Source organism: Sciurus carolinensis, chromosome 3, assembly GCF_902686445.1.
Source record: "Sciurus carolinensis chromosome 3, mSciCar1.2, whole genome shotgun sequence".
In the NCBI taxonomy this organism is placed as follows: domain Eukaryota; kingdom Metazoa; phylum Chordata; class Mammalia; order Rodentia; family Sciuridae; genus Sciurus; species Sciurus carolinensis.
In genome coordinates, this window is record NC_062215.1 from 174977453 (window position 1) to 175003894 (window position 26442).

Genomic DNA, 26442 nt, shown 5'->3' on the forward strand with positions numbered 1-26442 from the left:
AAAGGATTCTGTCACTGGCAGAATATATGCCTGGTTTACTCATGCTTAGATTCTCCATGGTCAACACATTTCTTGGAGTCATTTTCCTAAACTGAGTCAGTGACTGAGCTGTAGGCTGAGGCATGAATATGAATCAGCTTTAAATGGAAAAGCTGAAGCAGGGACTGTTTTCACTGCTGGTCTACTCAACTAAATTTGTTTGCCATTTATAGGTAGTGTAAAAAAAATCAAAAGTAAACAGATTGAATTAGCTACCATTTACTGAGAGTCTACTATTTATTCATCTTATCATCATGAGAATTACACAAAATGTAGGTAAGAAACCTGAGATTCAAAAAATTAATATCATTTCTAAATTAAATCAGCTGTTCAGTAAGTGGCATGGAAAGATTGATGAAAGTTCAACTTCATCATTGAGCAAACACAGGCAGGGGTGGTGATCTCAGTTTATAAGCTCACTTACTGTTAAATCCCAGATCGAGGTCCTATGGTTCCAGTTTGTGTGTGTCCACTAATACTTTCAAGAAGTATAACATGATCCAGACACCCAAGAGCACTTTAATTTGCTTTCTCTTCCTCTTCCACTAGACCCACCTCTGCTGATTTAGATGCCTGCTACCGTCACTTAACTGCAGTTCTGCTGCTTTATGTGATATCTGACTACTGCCCTCCCTTTATCTTCCTTCAAAACAGTTTCTGATTAAACAAAAATTCTGACTACTTTTAACTAAAATATGCTTTAAATGGCACTCTTAACTCACCTCCAGATATGATCATTATTTTATACACTTATCTTTAGCTCTTGTTCCTGTTGCTTTTGATTGTGCCTTTTGCTTTAAGGCCTTGAAGGCAGGGCTGTGCTTATTTGTTGGATTTCATTCTTAGCACAACTTTGTTTACTATTAGGAACCAAATAAATGTCAATTTGACATTTTTTTTTAAGTCTGAAGTTTATTGACTTATTTTACTTCATTTGAAAACTGCAACATTTAACCAGAGTGCTAGATTATTTTTGTTTGTAGCTGTACAGAATTATTTTTTTATGTAGTAATTTTGTCCAAATAAGGAAACTTAGATCATCTTAACACTTAATTCTTAGTTTAAAGAAATGATTTGAGGGGCTGGGGAGATAGCTCAGTCAGTAGAGTGCTTGCCTTGCAAGCACAAGGCCCTGGGTTCGATCCCCAGCACCCAAAAAAAAAAAAAAAAAGAAATGATTTGATATGATACATGAATTCTTCTTTATCTAATTCTTGGTGCACTCACGTCTTGTTCATCACCTTCCTTGTTGTTATGTCAGGTGAAACCTGTGAGTTCTGCTATACATAACTGACTTGCTCTTCAGTTTTGTCACCTTCATTTTCAGTGAGGAAGAGTGTATCCAGTAGAATGATTGATGAAGACTGAATGGTTGAACTTCGGAGCCTCATTGGGCTCTGATACATGGCAGGACTAATCCCATTTCGAATTCCATGTTTCATGAAAAATTTAGAGTTCTCTGCCATCGCATTCCGGAAATAGATCTTACCAGAGCATTTTCTTAGAGTTTTTACTGACTTTGTAGCCCGGTAATTGCAGGTGATGTATCTGCCAAATGCATCCCGAAATGTCTTATTGAAGAGGGTGTAGACAAGAGGATTTACTCCTGAAGAAATGTAGCCTATCCACACAAATATCTCCAGGAGCATTTTAAGAGTAGTCTGGTTACAGGAATCACACAAAGCTAAAGTAATATTTGTAATAAAAAAGGGACACCACATAAGCAAAAAGAGGAAAAACACAATTCCAAGGACCTTTGAAGCTCTTTGTTCATTGGAAATTGTTTGTGCTGACTTTTTTCCAACTGTGGACATCCGTCGCATAAGTGTTTCATCACTTGAGTTGGGCACAGTCTTGTCCTGACGAGAACCATGCAGCATTGCCACCTTTTCAGGTGATGAGCAAGGTGTTTCGTCCCTTTGGAAAACTGTGGACACAGTTAGCCATGTTAGGCGTTGAGGTGGCTTGTTTTTGACCAAGTAAGCTTTCCTCCGTAAAGCATGGATAGTGAGAAAGTAGGTGACAATCATGATGGCCAGAGGTGTGAAGAAGGCAGCCATGGAGCCAAAGAGCATGAAATTGCCAAAACGTTCCTTTGTCAGCTCACAGGTAATATTGTTTGGATTATACAAATCAGTGTCTATGCCTTTAATGGGTATTGGAATGGCAATGCCTATGGAAGAGGAAAGGAGATAAATTGAGTCATTTTTATAAACTGTAACTCTTGGATCAGGTCCCTTCAGATTTTATCCTTGTAACTTTATGCTGGTTCATACATTATACTTCCTGGGACACACAGTGTAGAATCTATCAAGGCATTGTATCAATGGAGCTTTTGACAGAATCTAAATAAGCAAATCTGCTGTTTTTAAACAAAGAGATTGGTTAGTAATTTCAGGTTTATAATGAGAGCATTTTAAAGCTTAATATGTCCATATAAAGTAGAGGATGTCTTCATTCTGTGTTTTCATAAGCTATTTATTTATTTAATTGTTTTTTTCTTTTTTAGTTGTCAGTGGGTCATTTTTATTTTTTTTATTTATATGTGGTGCTGAGATTCAAACCCAGGGCCTCACTCATGCCAGGCTAGCACTCTACCACTAAGCCACAACTCTAGCCCCTATTTTTTATTTTTGATCTGTTCCAGGTTAAAGAAAAGGAATTCAGAAGAGAAACTGCTTTTAATATTCAGGATAGTTGAGCTAGAGAGACTTCAGCCAGCTGTTCAGTATCTTAATTCTCAATAGATATCTATTTACTATTATCTTTGAGGTTCATTTAACACAGGCAGTTTAATCTTTGTATAGTCATGAATGTCTTTCAGTCCTTTCCTTTTAACTTCTTCGGTAAAACTAAAGGGCTCATTTTTCTTTTAAAAAAATAGTACTTAATTTGAGAGCATGTGAATTGTGAAATTTATTTTTCAAGATTTAGAGTTCCTCTAATAATAATAAAATGTACCTCACATGAATTTCTTAATATTTTAAATGTCAAGAAGTGGGTATTTAAATATGATGTTGCTTAGTGAAGTAGCTTATTGGAAAATTGGTAACACAAGGTTAGACTTAATCTTTTCCCCTTGAAGTAGATATTTTTTAAATGTCTGAATTGATCTTTTGCCTTGTGTTATATGAATTCAAAAGCACTCCATTATCTGCCCATCATTTTAATGGTAGACAGCGAGCCCCTGACAAGAACATTTCCCTCAGACCCTTTCTAGTGATGCAGCTGTAGTGTCTGCTTTCCCGCACGTTCAGGAGATTCTGTACTTATCCTGTTCTAGGAGTTGAAAAATTGGCTCACATTCTGTTTTTGTAAAAGTTTCTTTGTAACATAGCCACACCCATTTATTAGTGTATTTTCGGTGGCTGCTTTTGTGGTACTACAGCAGAATAGCTGTTAAAGAAACCACATAGAATCTGCATGCCTGAATTATTTACTTTCTTGACTTTTTAAGAAAAAGTTTGCTGACTCCTCCTCTGCCATGTTAGTTCAGGGTCATCATTCTACTATTCTTTCTTCCCCCAAACATTTCCCTTTTGAAGTCTATTAAATTGACTTATCCCACTCTTTTTTCCATCCTGGTCACTGACTAGCTTCCAGGATGTTTGTCCATCTCTCAAAGGTTTTACTACCTTGCCATAGTCTTCCTCTTTATTGCTCCCCTTCCATCATCTCCATGACTTCATTCCATTGATCTTCCTTCTAACACCTTCATTTTATATCTTGAACTCAACTCTAATAATTTGTACTCCTGAAGCTATCTATGACTTCACTTAAAATGATCCCATATCAAAAATCATGAGTTCTGATCAGTTCCTTCTTATCCTTCTATGCTTCTTGTTGGAAAGCTTCTCTTTACATTATCTTCGTGAATAGTCTGCCTGTCCTCTATTTTCACATTCCAGTGACCCACCCATCAAGGCTTACGTTATCTTCCTGTCCAGCTTGTTGAGCAATAACTTTTGAATTTTCACTGACACTTTATATACCCTTACCCTCTTTTGTACTTACTGATTCTAGGTCTTACTTAGATGTTTTAGTTCATTTTATGCTGTTATAACAGAGTGCCACAGACTGGATAATTTATAATGAAAAGAAGTTTATTTGGCTCATGATTCTGTAGGTTAAGAAGTCCAAGATCCAGGGACTGCTTCTGATGAGGGTTTTCTTACTGCATCATAACATGGTGGAAGGTATCACATGGGGGGGAGAGAGAGAGCAAGAGAGGGGCCAAACTCATCCTTTATAAGGATGAACCCACTCCCCTAATGGCTTTAAGCGTTCATGAAGACAGAGCCTTCATGATCTCATCATCTCTTCAACACTGTTGAGATTAAACTTCCAACAAGTGAAGTTTGGGAGACATGTTCAAACCATACCACTAGGATAACTGTAAATTCAAAAGAAGAAAGTGAGCTCTCTCCAGCACTTCATAGGATTCTGAAACTGAACTTCTGCTGTCACCTGTGATTTCTTTTTTCAGAGTTACTAAATTGTGATTGGTTCTACAAGGCAGAGGGTGAAGAAGCAAAAGGAGCATTGATTTTGGCGTTGGTGCTGAAAAACTATAAAAGTTCTTAAGCCAACTGTTTAAAAAACTTTTGGGTTCCTCTTTGTGTACCTACAAAAGGAAGACCGATTTCTAAGATCTTTTCCAAATCTATAAATCTGGAGTCTTCCTTTTTCTCCTGCATACTTTATATCATTTTGTATTTTGTTTATAGATCTACCTTCCTTGACTGTAAGGATTCTTTTTCTTATTTGCCATATATTCTTAGTACCTAGCTCATTATAGACACTCAGTTGAAATTTGATCAGTTTATATATTCATGTTATCCAGACTATGTTTAGATACCACTTCTAACCAACAGGCTGTTTACCACATTGATTTGGTCACATTTCAGTGTCAAATGTTTTAATTCTTCACAAAGGCTTCACTTCTCTTTTTCTTTGCTTCTGTCCTCCCCCCCCCCCCCCGCCAACACACAAACCTCACTCACTCTCTTTCTGGTTCACTCTGCAGTGAGTTTAAAAAAAAAAAAAAAAAGTCATTTGAAATGAATGACTAGTTTTTTTTTTCCACTTCAAAGTTGTTATTTATCACCCGTTATCTCCTGTCCTCCTCTTTCTCTAGCTTTTTTTCAAAGGTATAGAGTTGCTATTCTGCTCTATCCATCAGCCTCTGCCCCTTAACCTGACCTTTTCTTGCTGCTTGCAGATCTCTCCATTCTGAATAGACTTTTCCTTAACCCTGCTTTCTTCCCATGCCATAGCAGTAGCGCTCCTTGAATTTACCTCCAAATTTTTCAAGAGTTTTGACTCCAGTACCTTACTTCAGGAATATATAAGTCAATTTCATTGTCTTACTTTCTTGATTTTTTGCATGTTCTTACTCTGATTACAAAGAAGTAATATCATTTTCTTGCCTGCCTTTTAGCATTATGTCTCTTAATTTTTTTCCCTCTTCTAAGATGTTTTTCTAGGAAGCGTGAGTCTGTTGGTCAGAGCATTGTATTTGTTGCAAATATGCTTGTTTTTCTAATTAACAAGAGTTTTGAGTAATGTATGTTCTACTTTGTGCCAAAATAGTCCATTATAGGAGTGATATTTGAGCATTAAAGGTGAGCACAGAGTCATAATAGTTTAGAAGAAATGTGACTTCTTTCTATGTCATTTCTGAACACTAGTTATTTATTTATTTATTTATTTTTGCGGTACTGGGGATCGAACTCAGGGTCTTGTGCTTGTGAGGCAAGCAGTTTTACCAGCTGAACTATCTCCCCAGCCCAACATTTTTTAATCTAAAAACTTTTAAACACATTTAAAACACTAAAGCAGACATTTAACTTCCTCTAATCTATACATATATTGAAATATTGGCTTCTAAGATGAATTTATGATCTCTGCTACCTACTTGCAAAATGTTTGAGTTGGTTGTTTTTTCTCTTTTCCTATTTATCTTCTTAGATGTGGTTTAAGATAATCTCATTTTTTGTTATCTTAATGTGATAATGGGATCATGAAATTCCTCTTGCTAGCTAGGCCTTAATGACATGTTGACAAACATGAAGACAACCTTCCTTCACTTCAGAATCAAACAGGGATGACACCTCAGTAAACACTGTGTAGTTTGTTCTTTCTTAAGACATGAACTTTGCTACTTCTTCAGTTTTTACTGATGGTAGGGTTTAGACACTGAATGATGAATGTAATGACGTAAGCACCTTGTGTTGGTACATTGGTAGTCTGCCTTGACCTCTTGTGCTAAGTTTCCTGGCCTACCAGACCTGGCATTCTCCTATCCAAAGGGAACCAAAGGCCATATATGCCACCCATACCTTGGCATTCCCCACATACCTATTGAAATTAACCACACCACTGTAATCTTGATGAACGCAGTAGCTCTGGAGTTACATTGATTGGCCTGGATTGGCTTTTTGATGGCTATGTAACGATCCACTGAAATGGCACAGAGGTGCATGATGGATGCAGTTGAAAAGAGAACATCAAGAAATAACCAGGCAGGACACAGAACAAGTGGGAGGGGCCACATAGCCTCTGGAAGAAAGAAAGAACAGGATTTTTTCTGTATGGCAACTTTCAGTTTATGGTTTCTTCTCTAAGTGATAAGTATTTTTTAGCCTTTTTTGTTTACCTGAAATTTTATGACTTAAACCACTACAAGATAATGTTTAACTTCCAGTTGTGAGATAATAATACTAAATACATTATTTCTATAGATGGAACCTTTTAAATATATTTGCTATTTTATGTAATAATTATAACCCTTTTTCTAAGTCAGTAGCAGTTAGCATTTTCTGACCTTTGCTCTCTTGTCAGTTCCTTTCAAAAATGTATACATTGCAACTGGAACTTAGCCTTACTATTCAAATAAAAAGTTATTTTTCAGTTGCTCTTGTATAAAAAGAAATTATTTTACCATATTGAGTAAGCAATATATGTCCAAAAAGCCCATATGAACGAGAGTCTCCTTGAGGCCTGGCTTTTTGGCTCATTTCTGGCAATAACCTGCTGCATGGCCTTGTTTATAGTAAACTCATTTGGGGAAATATTTAAGTGGAATGATTTTTTTCCTTTTGACAGAAATAGTGCTTTAAGAAAGACTGAAAAAAGAATAACTTCACATTATCCTGAAGAAAAGCAAATTGTTATCCTTCTGCTTGCCTTCATTTACTCTAAGCACTGGAGATGGAGACTTAATGGCTTAACAGGAAAATTTTAGGGTCAGACATAGTACTAATCTAACAATTTTAAAACATTTATTGTGTAGAACTATAGTTTTAAGCACTTTAGAAGTACTAAAAATTTCTTGAAAGTATTATTAAATATTCTTCATAGTCTTTTAATAAATTTACTTCCACAAATATCCATATGTGGATTTAATGCATTATGTGTTATATATACACCCACTGTATACATGTTTACAGTTTCAAAATTACTAAAATTTATTTTTGGATCTCCCTAGGATATTTCAGTTAGAATGCATTTTACAAACACATACATAAAGATATATAGAGATTTTAGGGTAGAAAACAGATGTCATGCATATGAGATTATGCTTCTTTTATGCTTTGATATGTCCACTAATAAAATCTAAACTACTTTTCTTCTTCTGGTTATTCCAAGTGTATCTAACTTTGACAGGCAGAAAGTGATGGGTTAATTAAAGAAAGACCAAGATAACCTTCTCAGGAGTTTCAGAATTATTGGTCTTCAGGAGACTTTTCAGTTGTGAATTTTCTTTTTGTTTTTGTAGTGCTGAGGATTGAACCCAGAGCCTTGTGCATGCTAGGCAAGTGATGTACCACTGAACTGCACCCTCCACCCCACTTTTTAAAATAAAAGAACTCAGTGATGGAGAAAGATTAGAATCCCAGACCAAAAAAAAAAGCCACTATTCTTTAGGGAAAGAGCTTTTAGATGTGGTATTTTCAAGAGTCAAGTAGGATCTCAGTGAAAAATATTTGGAGAAAAAATATTTGGAAAAAAAGGTAGCAAACCCACTTTTAGTGCCTTCTGTTTCCAGAATTGGTATAGGAATATTAAAATAGTTTGAAGAAAAAAATTACAAAGTCAGTATGAATTTTATTTAAAAAGAGTAAGTGATTGCTTGGTACTTGGTTCCATGTTCAGCAACAACTTAAAAAGAAATTGAAGCATCAGGAGGAAGGAGTTGTCATTCATGCTATTAAGTAAATTATTATATATAAATGAACTTTTCCTATTTCACCTGTTGAATTGGGGATGGAAAGGGATAGAGATGGTAAATTATAAACTCATTGAGCCTGGATACAACCTTTGAGGTATTACTGATTTTGCAGAATAGTAACTTTGGATACAATTAAGTCTTTGAATATGGGTGTGGGGACAAAGTACAATTCTTTATTGAAACTTAAATTGAAAATGTTCTTTATAACCTTACTACTCAGGGTGTGCTCTTCAGTTGAGTGAATGAAGGTGGTCATCATCTGGGAATTTACTAGAAATGCAAGCTCTTGGGTCTTATCCCACACATACTTTCTTAGACTCTTTGATTAAATCAGATCCCCAGGTGATTTTTATGCAAAGTACGATTTAGAAATAACTTTCTGGGAGAGGTTGTATCCATCTTAGAAGATGTACCTGGCTTTGCTGGTGCAGGATAGGTACTCAGAAAGCCTCATAAAAAGGAATTTATAGGAGTAGTTTCAAAATAAACAAAGAAATTAAGTGTAGCAGAGAAAACTCTTCATAGACAACCTAAGCACCTTTTCTCCTCGGCTATAGCATTCAGATTTTCTGACAGTAGTGGAAAAAGCCCTTGGACAAATGCAGCATTGCATTCTTTGAAATAAACTTAAAAGCAAACTAACAGTCTAAGTAGAATGCAAAGAGTCACCTACAATTGAGTTTTGTAATGAAAACTAAAGTGAGGATACAGATACATTCTAAGCTGATCTGAAGGTGTAGATTTAGGACTCTAAGGAGGAAATAGAAAAATCCTCACGTCTTTGTGTGTGTGGTGCTGGGAAAGAATCCAGGGCCTCACTCATCCAAGCCCTCTACCCCTGAGCTACACCCCAGCCTATACATTCAAGATCTGTAATCAGAGATACTGATCATAGTTATGATTAAAAAGGCAGAAAATTATTGTGTTGTATCCTTGAGCACATATCCTTTATCATCTTTTAAAATGATTTCCTAATAATTTAAACTTGGTATTAGCTATTCTAATCATGGACTTATACTTTTTTTTTCCTTGTACTGGGGATTGAACCCAAGGGCACTTTACCACTGAGCTGCATTCCCAGCCCTTTTTATTTTTTTATTTTGAGATAAGGTCTTGCTAAGTTTCTGAGGCTGTCCTCTAACTTATAATCCTCCTTGCTCAGACTTCTGAGTTGCGGGGATTACAGGCATGTGCCTTGCTCAGACTTCTGAGTTGCTGGGATTACAGGCATGTGCCACTCTGCCCAGCAAGTACTGTATTTTTGAAGATTAAGGTCTAGAAAATTCTAGTCATAAATCTTATAGCCTTGAGTGGGAAACCATAATGAGAGAACTCATAAAATGTACATGTCTTTGGAATTTAACTATCTGACCCACATATTCCTAATTGTGGGTCAAGAAGGAAAGTTTTTTGGTGCTGATTTAATTAAGCTTATGAAGCCTTGTTAGCCTCACTCTTGAATAGGATCAATTTATTTGAAAACTCCAAATTTGAAGCAGGATTAAAAGCATACACAGACCATTGAAATTTTATTGGTGCTTTCTTGTTAACAGTAAAAATATTGACATGGGACACAGAATTTTCTTTAAGAAATGAGACTCTGTGTTTTTAAGACTAGGAGAGGTAGATCTTTAAGATTCCAAGTTTTATGAATACTAATGGATAGATTGTTTTCTAATGAAACTAACATAAAAGTAATAGATAAATTTATTAAATTAATAGAAATCTTTTATAAAAAGCACAAAAAGGAAACTGGATAAAGTTGTAGAGTGCTTGCCTAGGCCCTGGATTTTATCTCTAGAAATTAAATACAGTTCTACACATTCTTATTTTGTAAAGAGACTTTTACTGGTTCAGATACTTTCATTCTAAAATTGCTTTTCAGTTAGTATTAATTTGGAAGACTCAAGGTCAGAGAAAAACTGAATAAAGGTTAAATTGGTATAGTGAGGTAGTTCATTCTAAAACTTTTATTTTTCTTAGAAATTTTAATTTGTCTTAAGGATTTATGATTACATTTATTTGTTTAATGTATTAAGACCAACTCATTTCCAAAAACACTTGAACATTGCTTAAAATTTGAGGTGACACTGTCACAGATTTAAATTCAAAGAAATTTAAGTCTAAGGGAAATAAGTTGTCAGGTACAAAAACTAAATATTGCTGTTCTGAGGCTCTAAATTTGACTCTCAAAAACTAAGAAAGGAGAAAATATTTAAATTATATAATACTGACTGTCTCATAAAAAGAAAACATATGATTTCTCTGAAAAATTCCATGTTCTGGCATTCCTCCTCCACTGCTTCTAAATTAAACTCAGAGGAATTCATTTCAGTAAGGTTTGAATAATATCATTTCTGTGGGTGCCTGAAATAATTATAGGCTAAGTATTATAGGAGCTGCTATTAAAGATGCAAAATGAATTCTAGATGGGTCTTAGCTTATGGACTGTTAATTACTTAATTAACTAAATAATATTAACACACATATTTTGGCATTTAATTTGAAGACTGTATACTTTAAATACCACCATACATAAGCGGTGGTAGAATTGTCACTCATTTTCTTAAGTATCTGTCTCCCAGACAAGGTCCAACAACTTCATAGGCGTGAGTCTAGGTCTGATACCTTCCTCAGAAAAGAAGAGAGACAGTCATCTCAAGAATTCATACAAGTTTTTGTTGAGACCTAAATATTCTATACCCAATATGAAATATAACTTTACCTGAAAAAAATACTGAGTTCTGCCTTGTTCCTAAAACTAAATTCTGTAGCCCTCCTGTTAGATGGAGTTAAGATATAAATGCTGGCTCTGTATACCAGGCAATGACAGTTTTGACTGGTAGAATTTCTCATTTGTGTTTGAGAAAGTAGAGCAATAGAGGTTGAATATGCATTCTAGCATCAGTCCTTCTAGGTTCATGTCATATCTCTGCCACTTGTTTTATGATCTTGGACAAATTAGTTACCCCTCGAGTCCTATGACCTCTGTAAAATAATATAATAATACCTGCTTCAATAGGATTGCTTCAAAGGGTTTTTAGGGTTGAGATTCATTGCAATAATACGTGTGGAGTATTTAGAACTATATGGTATAAAGAAAGCACTCCACTCAGTGAATGTTAACTGTTAATACTGTTATTTGACAGAAACTAGCAAAATAACCCAACTATGAAAACATTGCTACTCAGAAACAAGCCATATCCTTAGTATAAAATAAGTATATTTGTCTTTCTGCTTGCTGTAGCAAGAGTACAGTGCATCTGATTTACCTTAAAGCTGAACTGGCAGGAGGTAGGGAACAAGATGAGGACATGGGTTTTTTCCTAAATTTGTCATGAAGATATGCCTTTTACTATGAATTCTAAGTGCTATTTGTCATGTCACAGAAATATAAATAATATATATGTATTACAATTGGCCGTGTAGATTTTTTGTTTGCTTGTGGGGGTGGGGCATATTCTTGTTGTTTTGCTTACTTTTTAAATTAGAATAAAAACCTGACATTTTTTAATCAGAAACTCTGTGTCATTATGAGACAGACCGATTTTATCTGAAGTCTGCCTAACCTTTGGGCAAATTTTTAGTTTGGAAAGCCAAGTTTTATCATTTGTTCAGAAAATAATTAGTATCATCTTTTAATCTGGGGCATAAAACATTTCCCTTTGGATGACTTAAAAGGTTCTGTTTTAAAAAGCCATTCCCAAAGCTCTGTGTCTACAGAGTTCACAGAAGTACAAAGTTTATTTGACTTTATTAGAGCAGGACAGTCCTAAATAACTTTAAGAAGTACAGTTTTCACTATACATTTTTTTTTTTTTTAAATCTCAGGAAGTCTGATGCTTCTCTGTCTTCCGGAAAGGAGTGCTTATATTATTGTTATAAAGCTTCTGTTTTGTTCCATTGTCACTTTTCCAATGCATCTGAGTTTATGTGACATCTGGGGTTAGATGTCTAATATGATAATGTTTTAAATGTTTGAAGTAATTTAATACTTAATGAGCAGTTTCTCTTAGCTTTTTAAAACTTCCACTTACAAAAAGAAATGCTTTTAGTTGCTTTGTTCCACTACTTTAGAATTGGGCAGAGTAGCATTTCACTGTATAATTGAATAACTGACTGTCTTTCATCATCTCTGGTTAGACTCGCATCTTAATCACACTTAATTGGCATGCTGTGCTACTGCCCACCAATTACTAGTGATTGTAGTAGGCTACTTGACAGACTCACCTGCAACGTAAAATTCTGCACACCCGTTTTACAGACAAGTTGATAGAACTGAGATATTAACTGGTTTGCCTTGATCAGCACAGGAGAACTAGAATTCAGACTGTAGGGTGTCGCTTCAGAAGCGCTCATCTTTCAGCCATTTTATACACAGCTTTTCAGCTGTTCCATAGATCCCGTTGCAACTTATAGGTCATGAGTCGAGGTTAAAGCTGACGCTGTATTAAGTAATGAGTGAACGAATGCTGTATTCTTCCCTTCGTATTTTAAATCATTTACTTGACAGAAGAGAAGGAAAAGTTTTGAGAAGTTCTTAACTGTGAACATTCTTTTTTCATATCTGTGCAAGGTATTCTGTTTTTTGGTTTTTTGGCTGCCCAAGTATTTCTAACATATTTTTAGACTTTATGTTATGAGCTACTGAGTTGTGCCACAGTTTTTAGGAATCATGGACAAATAGTGAAAAACTAGAGCTGTAAAGATACAATCCAGTGTTCTCCAGGAAGAAGTGGAAGGAAAATCTAGCATTACCTGTTTGAAAGACAGTGTTGTGCCAAAGTTGTCATAATCTTGGTAAAATAGAAACTCAAAAAGTATGTAATCAAATATTATACAAATCAGTGGTTGAGTAAAATATCCCTCAGTATAAGGATACAAGAATCACTTTTTTTAAACTATTTTTTTAGGCATAAGTTATCACAAATTTTTGTAAATGCATTAGTTTACAAAGTTTTAGTATTTATCAACATGGAAAAAGCTGTACTAATATCCTATTGTTTGAAAAAAATTAAAAGATCCTATTATTTGAAATCAGGTCCCCATTTGTAGTATATACAGTTTCTGATTTATGAATGTATCCTTGGAAGCTTTTAGAGGGCCGCATGCATTTCCTCGTATTTTTTGGCCATACTGGGCCAGACACAGGCAAGGCCCAGCACTCTGCCACTGAGCTACACCCCCAATCCTCCTCATACACATTCTCATGGTAATAGAGTTGTAAATAATGAATTAGTACAGTAATGTTTAAAATAGTTAAGTTCAGTGATTAGTTTACTTTTTAAAATATCTACTAGTTCCACTCACTGTACAACTAATTAATAGTAAAGGTGTTTGGAACTTTTGTTTTATAGCTAAAAATAAGCAAACATTTTGAAAAAATGAAATACTGTTAAAATATACATCATAATTGAGACAAATACAAAGATATTCAACATATTTTAAATATGTATTTGAAATATGTTAAAGTATGTTTGATTTTTTACTACGAGTATGGTGGGCATCAAAATTTTACATAAAAACTTAAATTTTTTAGTTGCTATGTTATTATATAGAATATATGGATTATCAACTTTTTTGTTAGCTCACTTTCATGTTGTGAAACTTTGTCTTATTATAAAGTTAAAATTCACTTCTGCATATCTCATTTATTCATCATATCAATTAACTTTTTTTAACCATGTAACTTTTTAAAATGTTTTTTTAGACGTTGATAGACCTTTATTTTATTCTTTTATTTATATGTGGTACTGAGAATTGAATCCAGTGCCTCACACATACTAGGCAAGCACTCTACCACTGAGCCACAACTCCAGCCCCTCAATTAACTTTTATGGTAGCCGGAAATAAGCATTTTGACATTTTCTGAATGCCCAGCAAAGCATTTATACAGAGTATGGTTTTATCCTTGAAGCTACTGTTATGAGTATGGAAATAAAAGCTTGAATCCTTTGCCTGTGTGATCTTTAAATGCATGTATATATATTTTATATAGTCCTAAATAATTTATTTCTTTAAAACTTTCCAGAAATAAGATTGCTTAGGTTCTCCATTAGAGTAAGATTTCTTAATTATTTTTCATGGTTACACATAGCAGTAGATTATTCCAAAGATTACAAATTTATAGAAGATATGGGGATAGATAGAAAATACTAATGATTTGAAAATCTGATTAAGACAATAGAACCTTATTCATTATTGCTTGTCCTGTAACAAAATTTTTTTGATTTACTTTAAAGCCTGGGTAAGTGTTGATTTACAACAGGAAATTTAAACCTGTCACCATCCTATAATATTTGGGGCATGGTACTTAATTTTAGATATCTATCTATTATTACTTATAGTTGAAATATAAGTTTTTCTTTACCATCTAATTTAATAAATTAGTACATTCTAGCGTAATAAATTTTCCTTCTATAATGTGAAATATGTATATTTACTATGTAAGTAAATATAATTCTTAGAAGCCATATCTGCTACAAATAATCATTTTTCTTAAGCAATTTGTGAATAGAATATCAGTTTTTGCCAACTGTTGATTACATTAAATTCTTTTGATGCTGACACTGAACTTTGTGTTCACCCAGATTTTATGACTAGAGATGATAAGCATAAATCAAAAATTATCATGTCTATTTTAATGTAATTATCTTTTTTATTACAGCAGAGATTTCAGTATCAAACTATATTATTATCGCAATAACTCAGGTTTTGGTCCACTTACTTTATTAAATTAGAAATCTATTAAGAACACAGATGGTCAGATATCATAAAAAATTAAACAGATGGATTATCTCTTGGGACACTCTGAGCCATTTCCTTAAATAGTCCAAGTCCATCTTTTATTTCAGGAAAATAAGGATAAAATGACTGTCCAGTTCTCTAATAGTATGTCCTAGTTCTGTGGTTTGATGGCAGGAACAAAGTGAAATACTTACCAAACATTATTGTCAAGAGGGCGATTGGCATCACGAATAATCCAACCAACAAATCAGCCACCGCCAAGGACATTAGAAAGTAATTGGTAGCATACTGCAGCTTTTTCTCCAGTGAAACAGCCAGAATAACAAGGACGTTTCCACCAATTGTGGGGATTATCACCATGAGTATCAGAAGAGCTGCCCAGTGCAGTTTATTTCCCTGTTCTTCGACAATCTGTTTCATTTCCTCCGGTATTGATTTTGTCTGTAATCCAGACTGGTTAGAAGAAATTAAGCGATCAAATAAACTCTGCAGATCGTGCTCAGGAATTCTGCTTTGCTCAGACATTCTATAAGAGAGAGCCATTCACTGTTTTTCTGTGATTCGATCCAATTCTGGACAGTGCTCAGCATGGTCAGTAGCTAAGCTGGTCATCTACTTCTTTAAGGCACCGTACACGTACCCAGACCAAGCAATCAGAGCCAAAATCGTTTCCTTCCTTTAAAAACAAATTGAAGTTTTCTTAAGATGAGAGTGTACACACATCTGTCCATGTTTGTAGTTAAGACCTCCAACTTTTAGTATTTCCTATAGCTTAGATTTCAGAAGGCTCAGTGGAAGATACCAATAGCTGGGAAAAATTACACTATTGTTTTCTTTTTTATTTTTTATTTATTTTTTGCTGCAGTTGTAGAGTTGCATTTTAACTTGATTGCCAGAGAGATCCCCCTAGACACAGATATGTAGATTATATTATTCATTTCCAAAAAGCATTGGAAACACTTGAACTTAGTAACTAGCCCTCCCTTCTCAATAGGACCATTGTGCTTTTGTGACAATACAGTCAGTTTCCATAAAAATACTAAATTCTTGACTTGCCTCAAAGTTAATGATAGAGGAGACGCATTAATTTTTCAGTGATTTATAATAAAAAGCTAGGTGTTTTCTGACCCTTGTGCTTTAGAAAATGTACAGAAGTCAAAGCACTAAATAGTTCTAAATAGAATTTTAACTACACACTGGCCACCCACCTAGGAAGACCCTAAGCCTAGAAAAGGTCAAAATACATGATTCATCAGCTAGAAATCCTTACATGCAATGGAGTTGTCTTATTGGGTTTATCTTAGTGCTGATTTAAATGTCAGTTTTATAAGCATTATGGATCCCTTTTGTTTGAGAAAATGGAAAAATATTAATAGGATTCAAGTAATTGCTTTTAAAATTTTTATCTTTCATAGCATGCTCCTGCAACAAGTATTTTTAAATTCAATCACTAAGTTTGTCAAATTTGAACCAGTTTTTTTTTGTTGTTTTAAGTACTAATTTTTTTCCTTAACCTTCCCAGTTCCTTGAGAAAAGGAGGCAAATACCAAGATTAAGATACTTGTTCATTAAATTTTCAAATCCCATGTTAAAAATCTCCCCCTTTAATATTAGTAAATTTTTCATTTTGGTTTTTAAACCCCTGAATAGAAATAAAAGATTATGGAAGTAGAGCCCTTATAGATGAAGTAAAAAAACAACAAAGCCCCTTAGATTAATTCCATATTTATCTATAAATACATACCTCTCATTTGCTTGTGGCTTTCCCAAGTATGTGTCTGTTCAGCATCTGTTCAGCGCTTGTTGCTGTGACTGAATTCTCCTCCCATTGACTTATTTTGAGCCTCCAGCACTGGAGCTTGCAGGCAGTGAAACAAGTGTGTTGTATAGCTGTAAGCATGCCAGGGAGGTTATTTCCTCTTTGATACATTCATTTTTAGAGCATGGCAACATTCATTGTAATTCATAAAACTGCCAGTTAAGCGTGTCAACCCAGTTCATAACCCTTATTCAAGCTATATTCTTAAAAGCTCTGATATTTGGGGGACTATAATAAACTCTGTTATTTTAGCTTAAGATGGTTTTGTTTAGCATTAAGCCTGGGCTGTTTTCCCCATTAGAGGAAAAAATCTAGAGCTTTTACTCTATGAAGATTCTATCCTGGTAGCCTTATGGTGATTTCCACAGTTCTCATTTCTAGTAGTAAAACAAGATTCTTATCCAGCTCTTGAGCCTTTGCTGTGGAACACAATTAATTTGCTCTGGTTGTAGCCTTATATAGAAGAGCACAGAAAGATCTGAATTCTACATGTATACATAGGTTTTGGCAGAAACTTGTCACTGCTCATTTTTAAATAGCCTCTGAATTTGAGAGTTGGTTCATTGTCTGCTTTTCTCTCATGGAGTTCACATTGGGGAAAGTATAATACGTAATAAGGATACATTTCTGCTTTATTTCAGAAAATTGGCATATAAATCTTAATAGTATGCTATTTAAGTTTTCTCCAAACAGTGAGACTAGCTTAGTACATTAACATTTTCAATATTTTCTTTTTAAAAGATCATCATAGAGCACTCAGAATTTTAAATTATTTAATTACTTCTAGATCAGTGATGACATTTGTGCCCTTTTGCTGTTTGAAATTTTTACTCCATAGCTTGTATTGGAAGTCATTGTGGTTGTGGCTCAGGGGTACAGTGCTTGCCTGGCACACATGAGGCCCTGGGTTTGATCCTCAGCACCTCATAAAAATAAAGTAAAGGTATTGTGTCCACCTACAACTAAAATATATTATATATATATATATATGTGTATATATATATATATATATATACACACATATACACATATAAAAGAAAGTTATTGGATGATATTTAGTTTATTTCAGTTCTGAGAACTTCATAATTTTTTCAGTATTTGGTGCTTTTTAAAAATTCAGTATTTTAGAAAAAATACTTTAGAATTCTAGATTAAAACATGAAATAACAAGCAATCAGATGGATTCTAATGTGACAACTTCTATTCAGAAATACAAAAAATGTTTTTAAACACTGCTTTACTCTGGATCACAATTTGATATCTGCTTATGCAGGCAGATAGTGGTCTACAAAAGAAAATAATGTCAAATTGGAAATAGCAGCACCATTATATTCAGTGAAAAGACTTGTATGAAAGCCTTCATTGCTTCGTATTTTTTATTTTTGCATTTTTAAATTGGTTTAATGGCTAAAGAATATAACTAGTTAGAACAGCCACTTATTTGGCAGTCTCAAGTGTATCAGAAACATAGCTGAGAGTCAGAAAGAGAGCATAATATAAAAGGGTAGATGAGCTGGCAAATAACTAAGCCTGTGCTGTGCAACCTCATGCACTTTAAGTAAAAGACAACCTATAAGTCCATATTCGTAAGTATTTTTATGTACTCTCCATGCCCACACACAGTTGTTTCTCCTGTGCCCTTTAAGGAATATAACAATTACACATGGAAGTAAATCTAAATGGTACAAAAGAATTTTCTGATAAATTCACTTGAGACAATTTTAACAAGTTATGTTTCTCTACATACTCCAGATTAGTGAAACAAATTAAAAGGTGGACAAGTACTTTGATAATATCAAACAGGATCAACTGAAAAAAAAAAAAAAAAACCAAGAATTAAAAAGTGCAGACCCATAGGTCTATTCAGAATAAAAGCTTATAAATTGTGCATGGTGGCACCCTCCTGTAATCCCAGCTACTCGGGAGGTTGAGGAGGCAGGAGGATCCCAAGTTTGGGCCAGCCTGGTTAACTTATTGAGACCCTGTCTCAGTAAAAAATAGAGGGCTGGGAATGTAGATCAGTTGTAAAGAGCTTGCCTGGCATGCATAAGATCCTGTGTTCAGTCCCCAGTACCAATAATAATATTCATCAAACATTAATCATTAAGGAATTTTTAATATCATGGGTTGTGTCCATTGAGTACTCATTCATTTGTGAAGTGTTAATTGAGTGTCATATGCTCAGGGATGTATAGTAGTAAACAGGATTTTCTGCCCTCGTGTAATTTATAATTTTTTGCAAGGATGGTGCAAACCAGGTAGCTCCTTTCAGTAGGATTCACAGCACATCTCAAATGTCCCAGCTTCCTTTTGATTCCTTCCTCTTCCCCCCGCCCCACTCTCTTTGACCAGGTCAGTGAAAGAACCAAAATGGTAATAGCACTTCCAAACCTGATCTGTTGTTCTTAAGCTCCTTTATTCACTCTTCTCCCTAATAACTGACTTTGTCTTTTATTTTGATGAAACAGACAAATCTGAAACAAACTCTATCATCTTTCATTTCCTTCTCTTCAAAATGTTGGGTTTTACTGGGCGCAGTGTCTCATGCCTGTAATCCCAGCAGCTTGGGAGGCTAAAGCAGGAGGATCACAAGTTCAAATCCAGCCTCAGCAACTTAGGCCCTAAGCAACCTAGTGAGACCCTGTCTCTAAATAAAATATTTAAAAGGGCTAGGAGCGGGCTGGGGAGATAGCTCAGTCGATAGAGAGGCCCTGGGTTCGATCCCCAGTACCGCAAATAAATAAATAAATAAATAAATAAATAAATAAAAGGGCTAGAATGTGGCTCTGGTTAAGTGCCTCTGGGTTCAATCCCTGATTCAAAAAAAAAAAAAAAGTTGGGTTTTTTTGTTTTTTTGGTTTTCATCCATCTTCTTCTTTGAGGTCATGTTATCATTCTTTGGTTCTTGATTCAACTTTTTGTAATCTTGTTGAAGAAGGTATTTTCTTTCTCTCACATAGAATCCATACCCTCCCTCAGCTCTAACTTCTTTTTGGCAGGCTTCAGGTTTCCAGTTAATAAAAATGAAACCAGGGCTGGGGAGATAGCTCAGTCAGTAGAGTGCTTGCCTTGCAAGCACAAGGCCCTGGGTTCGATCCCCAGCACCACAAAAAAAATAAATAAAAAAAATAAATAAAAATAAAAATAAAAATGAAACCATTCCTGATGCCTAAGTCTCCTTCCTTCATCACCAAACATCTTTAAAGAATTGCCTGTCTTCTCTTTTTTACCACACACATAGTCTATAACTCTTAAAATACAGTTTTATCAACAAAACAACTCTTAGAAAGTCACTAACACCAGTTGATGATATGCAGTGTTCAGCATTTGTTGACTAAGCAGTTCTTCTGAAAACTCGATCTTCTTTGGGCTTCAGAGATACCCTGTCCTGGCTCTTTGTCTTTCTTATAGAATTTTTTCTGACACTTATTACATTCTCTTAATATGCAGATTCCCCACCCCCAGGTTCCTGTCCTTAGTTAATTTCATCTTTCTCTTCATTTTCGTTCACTCTTATGTTTCCATCAACTTGCTGAAGAAAACTCCTAGAGCTATTTCCAGCCCAGTGACTTAGGTCTCGGTCATGAAGTGCGACAAGCAACATACCTAAAGCTTAGGAGATTTTAGACAAACTTTCTTAATTTCTCTGGACTTTAATTTCTGCATGTGTAGAAAGACGACATAACCTGCTCTATGTATGTCATATCACTGTTTGATCCAGTTGGGCATTTCCTCTTCCTCTTCCCCCTGGGCTGTTTCTTCATAGTCATCTTTGTTTGTTCTGTTTTATCTCCTCAAACTCTTAGTGTTGGAGTTCCTTTGGGACTTATTTTTGGATCACTTTTTCTTTCTGTCTGTACTTGGTTATATCTACTTTTATAGCTTCAAGTACCATCTACTCAAACTCCCAAATTCGTATCCCTAACCTAGACCTTTCCTTCACTGTAATGTTTAACCCATTTTATCCCGTGGTACTAGATGTAGAAAAAACTTAAATACAGTATATAATATATAATGTAATTACATAATAGTGTGACAACAGTATATCCATTAACATAACATATATAAGCTCTATATTATGATTTCCAATTCGTTTTAATGTACCCCTGTCCATTTAATTAAAATATTTGCAGAATTGAAAGCCTGGGACTTAATGGAATACTCAATATTTCTAAAGAACATCTCAAACTCAAAATGTCCAAAATTGAACTTCTGCTCTTCTCATAATCTCTTTACATCAGTGAATGGCAGTTGCATCCTGTGAGTCTCTTTCTCTCACATCCTGTGTTTATCCATTAGGAAATTCTGTTGAATCTACTTTAAAAATGTATACCAAATTCAAACTCTTTCCCTCCCCCTAGTACCACCTTACCCGAGTCACCATCGTTTCTTGGCTGTTTCTCAAGCATCTTCTCAAGTGGTCTTCCTCTACCTTTACCCTGTTTTCATGTGGAAGCCAAAACGGCCATTTTTAAACAGGTCGGATCACAGCATTGTTTCTCGGGATCCTCTTATGGCTCTTCTTTTTACTCATTGTAAAAGCCCAGATTCCTACTCTGACCAACAAACCCCCACGATACAACCCTCCTCTCCGACAGCTTCCCCTCCCTCACTCCCCTCAGCCTTCGGCCTCCTTGCTGCTCCCAGGCACGCAAGCTCCCACTGCGGGCCTTGGACCTTTCCGGAGCTCTCGCATTCACCTAGCAGCTCCTCCGGAAGACCACTCGCCTGTCTTCTCTTCCTCGCTGCTGCTTTGCTTGGCGTCTGCTCGCGTGGATGCCTGCTCCAGCCACCTAGTCAACACCGCGCAGGGATTTCTCCCCACGCTCTTCTCCCGTACCTGCTCTCCAGTTTTGTTTTGTTGTTCTCTCCTTAGAACGCTACAACTTGATTATTTATGTATTTATTATTTATTGTCTGTTTCCTGTTAGAATGTAAACTTTGTCCTTTTTGTTCTCTAATCTATTTTGAGATTATCCTGCTGGGAGTTTGTTAAACTTCTTGTCCTTAATCAAAATTTGAGGCGTTTTTGGTCATCGTTTCTTCCAGTGTTCTCTGGCCTCTGTCTCTTCTCTCCTTCTAAGACTCATTATGCTTATTGCTGGTGTACTTCATGATATCCCTTGGGTCTCTTAGGTTCTGTTCTTTTTTCTTCATTCTTTTTTTCCTTCTGCTTCTTAGACTGAATAATTTCAAATTGACCTATCTTCAAATTCACTGCCTTTTCTGTAGTTTTGCTATTAAACCCCCTCTAGTGAATTTTTCATGTCACTTGTACTTTGAAGTTTCAGAATTTGTTTGATCTTTTTGGTACTGGGGATTGAACCCAGAGGCACTTAACCACTGAGCCACATTCCCAGTCCTTTTTAATATTTTATTTAAAGACAGGGTCTCTCTGAGTTGCTTAGGGCCTTGCTAAGTTGCTGAGGCCGGCTTTGAACTCAAAATTCTCCTGCCTCAGCCTCCCCAGACACTGGGGTAATAGACGTGCTCCACTGTACCTGACTTGATTTTTTTTTATAATTTCTATCTCTTTATTGGTAATTTTGTATTTGTTCTCCCATTTTCTTTAGTTATTTGCCCCTGCTTTCCTTCAGTTCTTTGAATATATTTATATTTAGATAGTTGACTTAGGTCCAGTGCCTGGGCTTCTTCAGGAACAATTTCTGTTAATTCCTTTTTTGCTGTGAATGGGCCATATTTTATTTCTTCATATGCCTCAGAATTTTGTGTTGAAATTTGGACATTGTAAACATTATAATGTGGTAACTTGGGAAGTCAGGTTCTCCCTTTTGTTATTGGTACTTGTGCATTGCAGCCTAATGATTTTTCTAAAGTATTTTTATAAAACCTGTATTCTTTGTCACATGTGGCCACTGTAGTCCATGTTCTTAATATTTATTAACTTAGTGATGAGCTGGTGTTTTGACAGGTTCCTTAAAACATCTTGATAACAAGAAAGAAAAAAAACACTCTTCCAGTCTTTGCACACTCTTCCAGTTTTTGCAAATTGACCCAGAGTTGGGGCAAGTCATTTGCCACTCTGCCTTAGCCTTTAGCCTTCACCTACTGCTTATACTGAGCCTATGGTGAAAGTTAAGGTTTCTTAAGCCTTTTCTGAACATGAGTCTTGGTCACACATATGGTATTCTCGATTCTGCTGGTGTGCCCTTGGTACTCCACATACCTCCTTTCTCAATCTGTTGTTTCCCAGACTGCTGTAACAGTCTTTGCCTTTAAATATTTTTGGCAAATGTAACCTGGGAGGCCGCTCTGAGTCAGGTGAGGCAAAGTCAGTCCATTGTGCGGGAGGTCAAACTACCCTGTGCTGCTCTCTGGCAACAGCAGCCTATCTCAGTGGTGCAGGTTGCCGTCTCCACTGCCGCTGCCAGCCTGATGTTGTGCCGTGGTGATGTCCTTTCATCAGAAGAATTTTTATAGCAGAAATTACAGTTGATGACCATGAAGTAGCCAGATGTCTTTAGGGCTAGATTTGCTCAACACTCTGCTTGTCTCTAGGAATCAGATATTAGAAGTGAACTTATATCATCAGAACACTTAAATATCAGAAATGAATTGAACTTTTCTGAGTAGCAAAGTATGTTTGGGACCATTATAAAATCAAGGAAATAGCAATAAAGTTTTAATAAATTGCAGTAAATTGATGGCATCCTGCTTATACTACAAGACTTCTTGGTTTGCTGATTAGAAATGGGGGAAAATGTACTAATGATGCAATAATTTTTTGAATATCATAGATTTCTCTGTCTAGGTATGTGTTCTAAGATTTTTAAGAACCATATTTTTTATTATGGTTTAGTAGCAATTTCTTTAAAGCTTGTAAATCTACCTTCTCACTTTGAGACCCCCCCCCCCCCCCCCAATTTTCACAGCACCTGAAAAGAATTAATCTTTTTGGAAATGTGCTGAAAGTTTGCCTAAAGCTATACTAATTTTAGTTCCTCAATTCCAGGAAGATGCTAAAAAAGAAATACTAAAAGATAATACTAAATTTGAATGGTTTATGGCACAGTATGGTTTTCTTTTTTCTCTCCTTATGGTATGTGATATATATTCAGTAAATGCTATGCTAATAAGTAAAAACTTATAAGTAGTAATGGCTTAGGATATGAAGTCATATGGAACAAAATATATTTGGAAAGAATATTGTTTTCTTTTTCAGTTACTCATTTTGAAAGTAATTTTATGCATCATGTTGTGATGAACACAAAATTCAAAAACAGTATCTCAGCACCTTTAAACTTGTAATTGCTTATTTATCATTATAAACTTTATAAACCAGTCAGAGAATAAAATAGAACAAGAAAAGTTCCTAAATTCTCAACATGTATCTCCATTGTTGAAAATAAATACAGTCAGCAAATTTATAATTGAGTAAATAAATACTTTTAAATTCAGTGTATCAAAGATATGTGAAATGATTTCTCAAGGAATGATTTTCATCTTCTCTCTCCTGCCTTAAAATAAAATCCACTTTTTTTTTTCTTGTGTCTTGACCATTTCTAGACATTTTATTTTATTTTTATTTATTTTCAGTGCCAGAGATTGAACCCAGGGCCACGTGAATGATAGGCAAGCACTCTTCCACTAAGCTACATTCCTAGCCCTAGATATTTATTTTTGTAAATACGTTCATGGAAACATAGGAATAAGCTCTTATTGTTGGTCAGAGATTAGCCATTTAAATGGTTTGTTAATAAATGCTTATCCAAGGGTATTATAACAAACCAGAGGAATATTTTGTGATGTTATATAAGAGTCCAATGTTTATGTAGAAAAGCTGAGATTTAGGGACTGTCAAAATTATCTAAAATAACTGAAAGAATGCCTAATGGACTACTACTAAAAATGTAGTGTCTTTAATCTGTGGTTCTCCTTCTCTTGCTTTGCCCTCTTTTCCCTTCCCTTTTTCCTCTTTTCCTTTCTTTGTTTCTTCTTTTTATTTCTTTTTTCTCCTTGCATTTTATTTCCTAAAGAAACCAGGCCACTATTCCTGCTTAGTTTCCCACTATAGATTTCAGTGGTTGCATTTCTGTGTAGTTTAATGTGTTGTTTTTCTTTCTGGTAAACTGATAATAGGATCAGGAAACTTGATCATATATTCAGTTTCCATTTTTCTCTCACTGTTTGTTTATGTATTAAGGGGCAAGGCTGGCAGTGTACATAGGTCTACTTGTTTTTATTAACTGTTGGTCTAAAAACTTCATACGTACATTGTATGTCTGTGTATATATGTAAGCATAAGATCAATGTGCACAAGTTTTGCTTTCAGTGAATGTTTGCATTCCAGTCATTACTTAGAAAGATTCCTCTGTCCTTGTGGAGCTGCCTGGTGAAACTGAAATAAACATATAAGAATATTATGGTTTTACTGTATTCTTGAAGAGAATGAATGTCTGAGCTAATCTATTAAAGAATTTGTCATTTCTTAACACTTGTTTTTTCTAAAGAATGTGCTGAGAATTGTAACTGTTCCTGAATTGAGAAGCTGACAGGTTCTTTAAAATATACTTCAGCTTATTGCCTCACAAGCTATTTAGTCTTTACTGCAGTCAACTAGGTAAAGCTCTACATTAAGCTCTAGTATTTATGTTTCCAGGCAAAACTTTTCTAAATTTTATGAAATTGTTGATATCCTCTGGAAAATAAAATCCAAATCCAAGTTCTGTTGTCTTTCAGGTAATGTTTCTTCTAAAGAAAAGAACTTGAGTTCTTTGGTTGGTTTAAGAATAGTATTAGGATATCTTATATATTCTTATATATATAAGTATTAGTATATATATTCTTATATATATATATATATTCTTATATATATAAGTATTCTTATATATATAGTATTAGGATATCTTATAGATTCTTATATATATAAGTGTGTTTGTGTGTGTTACTCCCAGCCCTTTTTTATTTTTATTTTGAGACAGGGTCTCACAGTCACCCAAGTGGCCTCAAACTGGTGCTTCTCCTGCTGTAGCTTCCCAATTACGGGATTGTAGGCATGTGCACCATGCTTGACTTCAATATAATTCTTAGCAAGTGAAAATTATAAGGAAAATTAAATTCTAAGGTAACTTTTAGGATAAGCTCTTTCCTGTTTTCCCTGGAATATCCTGCTCCTGCTGCAGCCAAGGGGTAAGTTGGTGTTTTGTGTGCCATTAGCTCCCTAAAAAGTTGAAATGTGAAAGTTGGATTCCTAAATTTAGCTAGCTTTCAAGGTTTAATATGCAACCTATTTTATATTGTTTTGAAAGAATCTTTGCCCTGTCCTTTAAAAAGGAAAAAAAAAGGGGGGGGGCTATAGCATATTAATAGACAAATTCCTTATTCTGATCCAAAGCCAATTGCTGACTATACATTAGGTTTCACTGGTTACAGCCTAGTGGTTTACTCTGCATCGCCCCCAGCTCTCCTCAGCATTCAAAAAATGGAGCGGATTTTGTCCTGTTGATAAACCAGTGAAGGCTTAGAGATTTAGTGCTTGTCACCCTGCTAATAAATGACTATACTAGAATTGGAATCTAGATCTTTCTGATTTTAGGCCTGTTTTCTTTCTATCACAACAAACTGAAGAAAAGCAAAAGGAGAC

The 26442-nt window shown here is 35.1% G+C and overlaps 2 protein-coding genes across 3 annotated transcripts in view; one reads left to right on the top strand and one right to left on the bottom strand.

Annotated features, from left to right (window-relative positions):
- The window catches only part of Psmd1 (proteasome 26S subunit, non-ATPase 1), a 96756-nt gene that overhangs the window by 36753 nt on the left and 33561 nt on the right, over nt 1-26442 (top strand). The window lies entirely within an intron of this gene.
- On the bottom strand, nt 1280-16842 carry Htr2b (5-hydroxytryptamine receptor 2B). Of its 2 annotated transcripts, XM_047544204.1 has the most exons (4): nt 16764-16842; nt 15214-15925; nt 6400-6600; nt 1280-2212 (listed from the first exon to the last, which is right to left on the bottom strand). In XM_047544204.1, exons 2-4 carry the CDS (start codon nt 15560-15562, stop codon nt 1320-1322), a joined length of 1443 nt encoding a protein of 480 aa, XP_047400160.1. In that variant the 5' UTR covers nt 15563-15925; nt 16764-16842; the 3' UTR covers nt 1280-1319. The 2 variants fall into 2 exon arrangements, with proteins under 2 accessions (XP_047400160.1, XP_047400161.1); XM_047544205.1 differs by lacking the exon at nt 6400-6600.

What these genes read in the sequence shown, in the direction of transcription:
- Htr2b (XM_047544204.1), bottom strand. Translation starts at nt 15,562, where the DNA reads ATGGCTCTCTCTTATAGAATGTCTGAGCAAAGCAGAATTCCTGAGCAC. An exon ending in CCTCTTGACAATAATGTTTG is followed by an intron (nt 6,601 to 15,213) that starts GTAAGTATTTCA and finishes TCTTTCTTCCAG; the next exon opens with AGGCTATGTGGCCCCTCCCA. An exon ending in GGTGTGGTTAATTTCAATAG is followed by an intron (nt 2,213 to 6,399) that starts GTATGTGGGGAA and finishes CCTCTTCCATAG; the next exon opens with GCATTGCCATTCCAATACCC.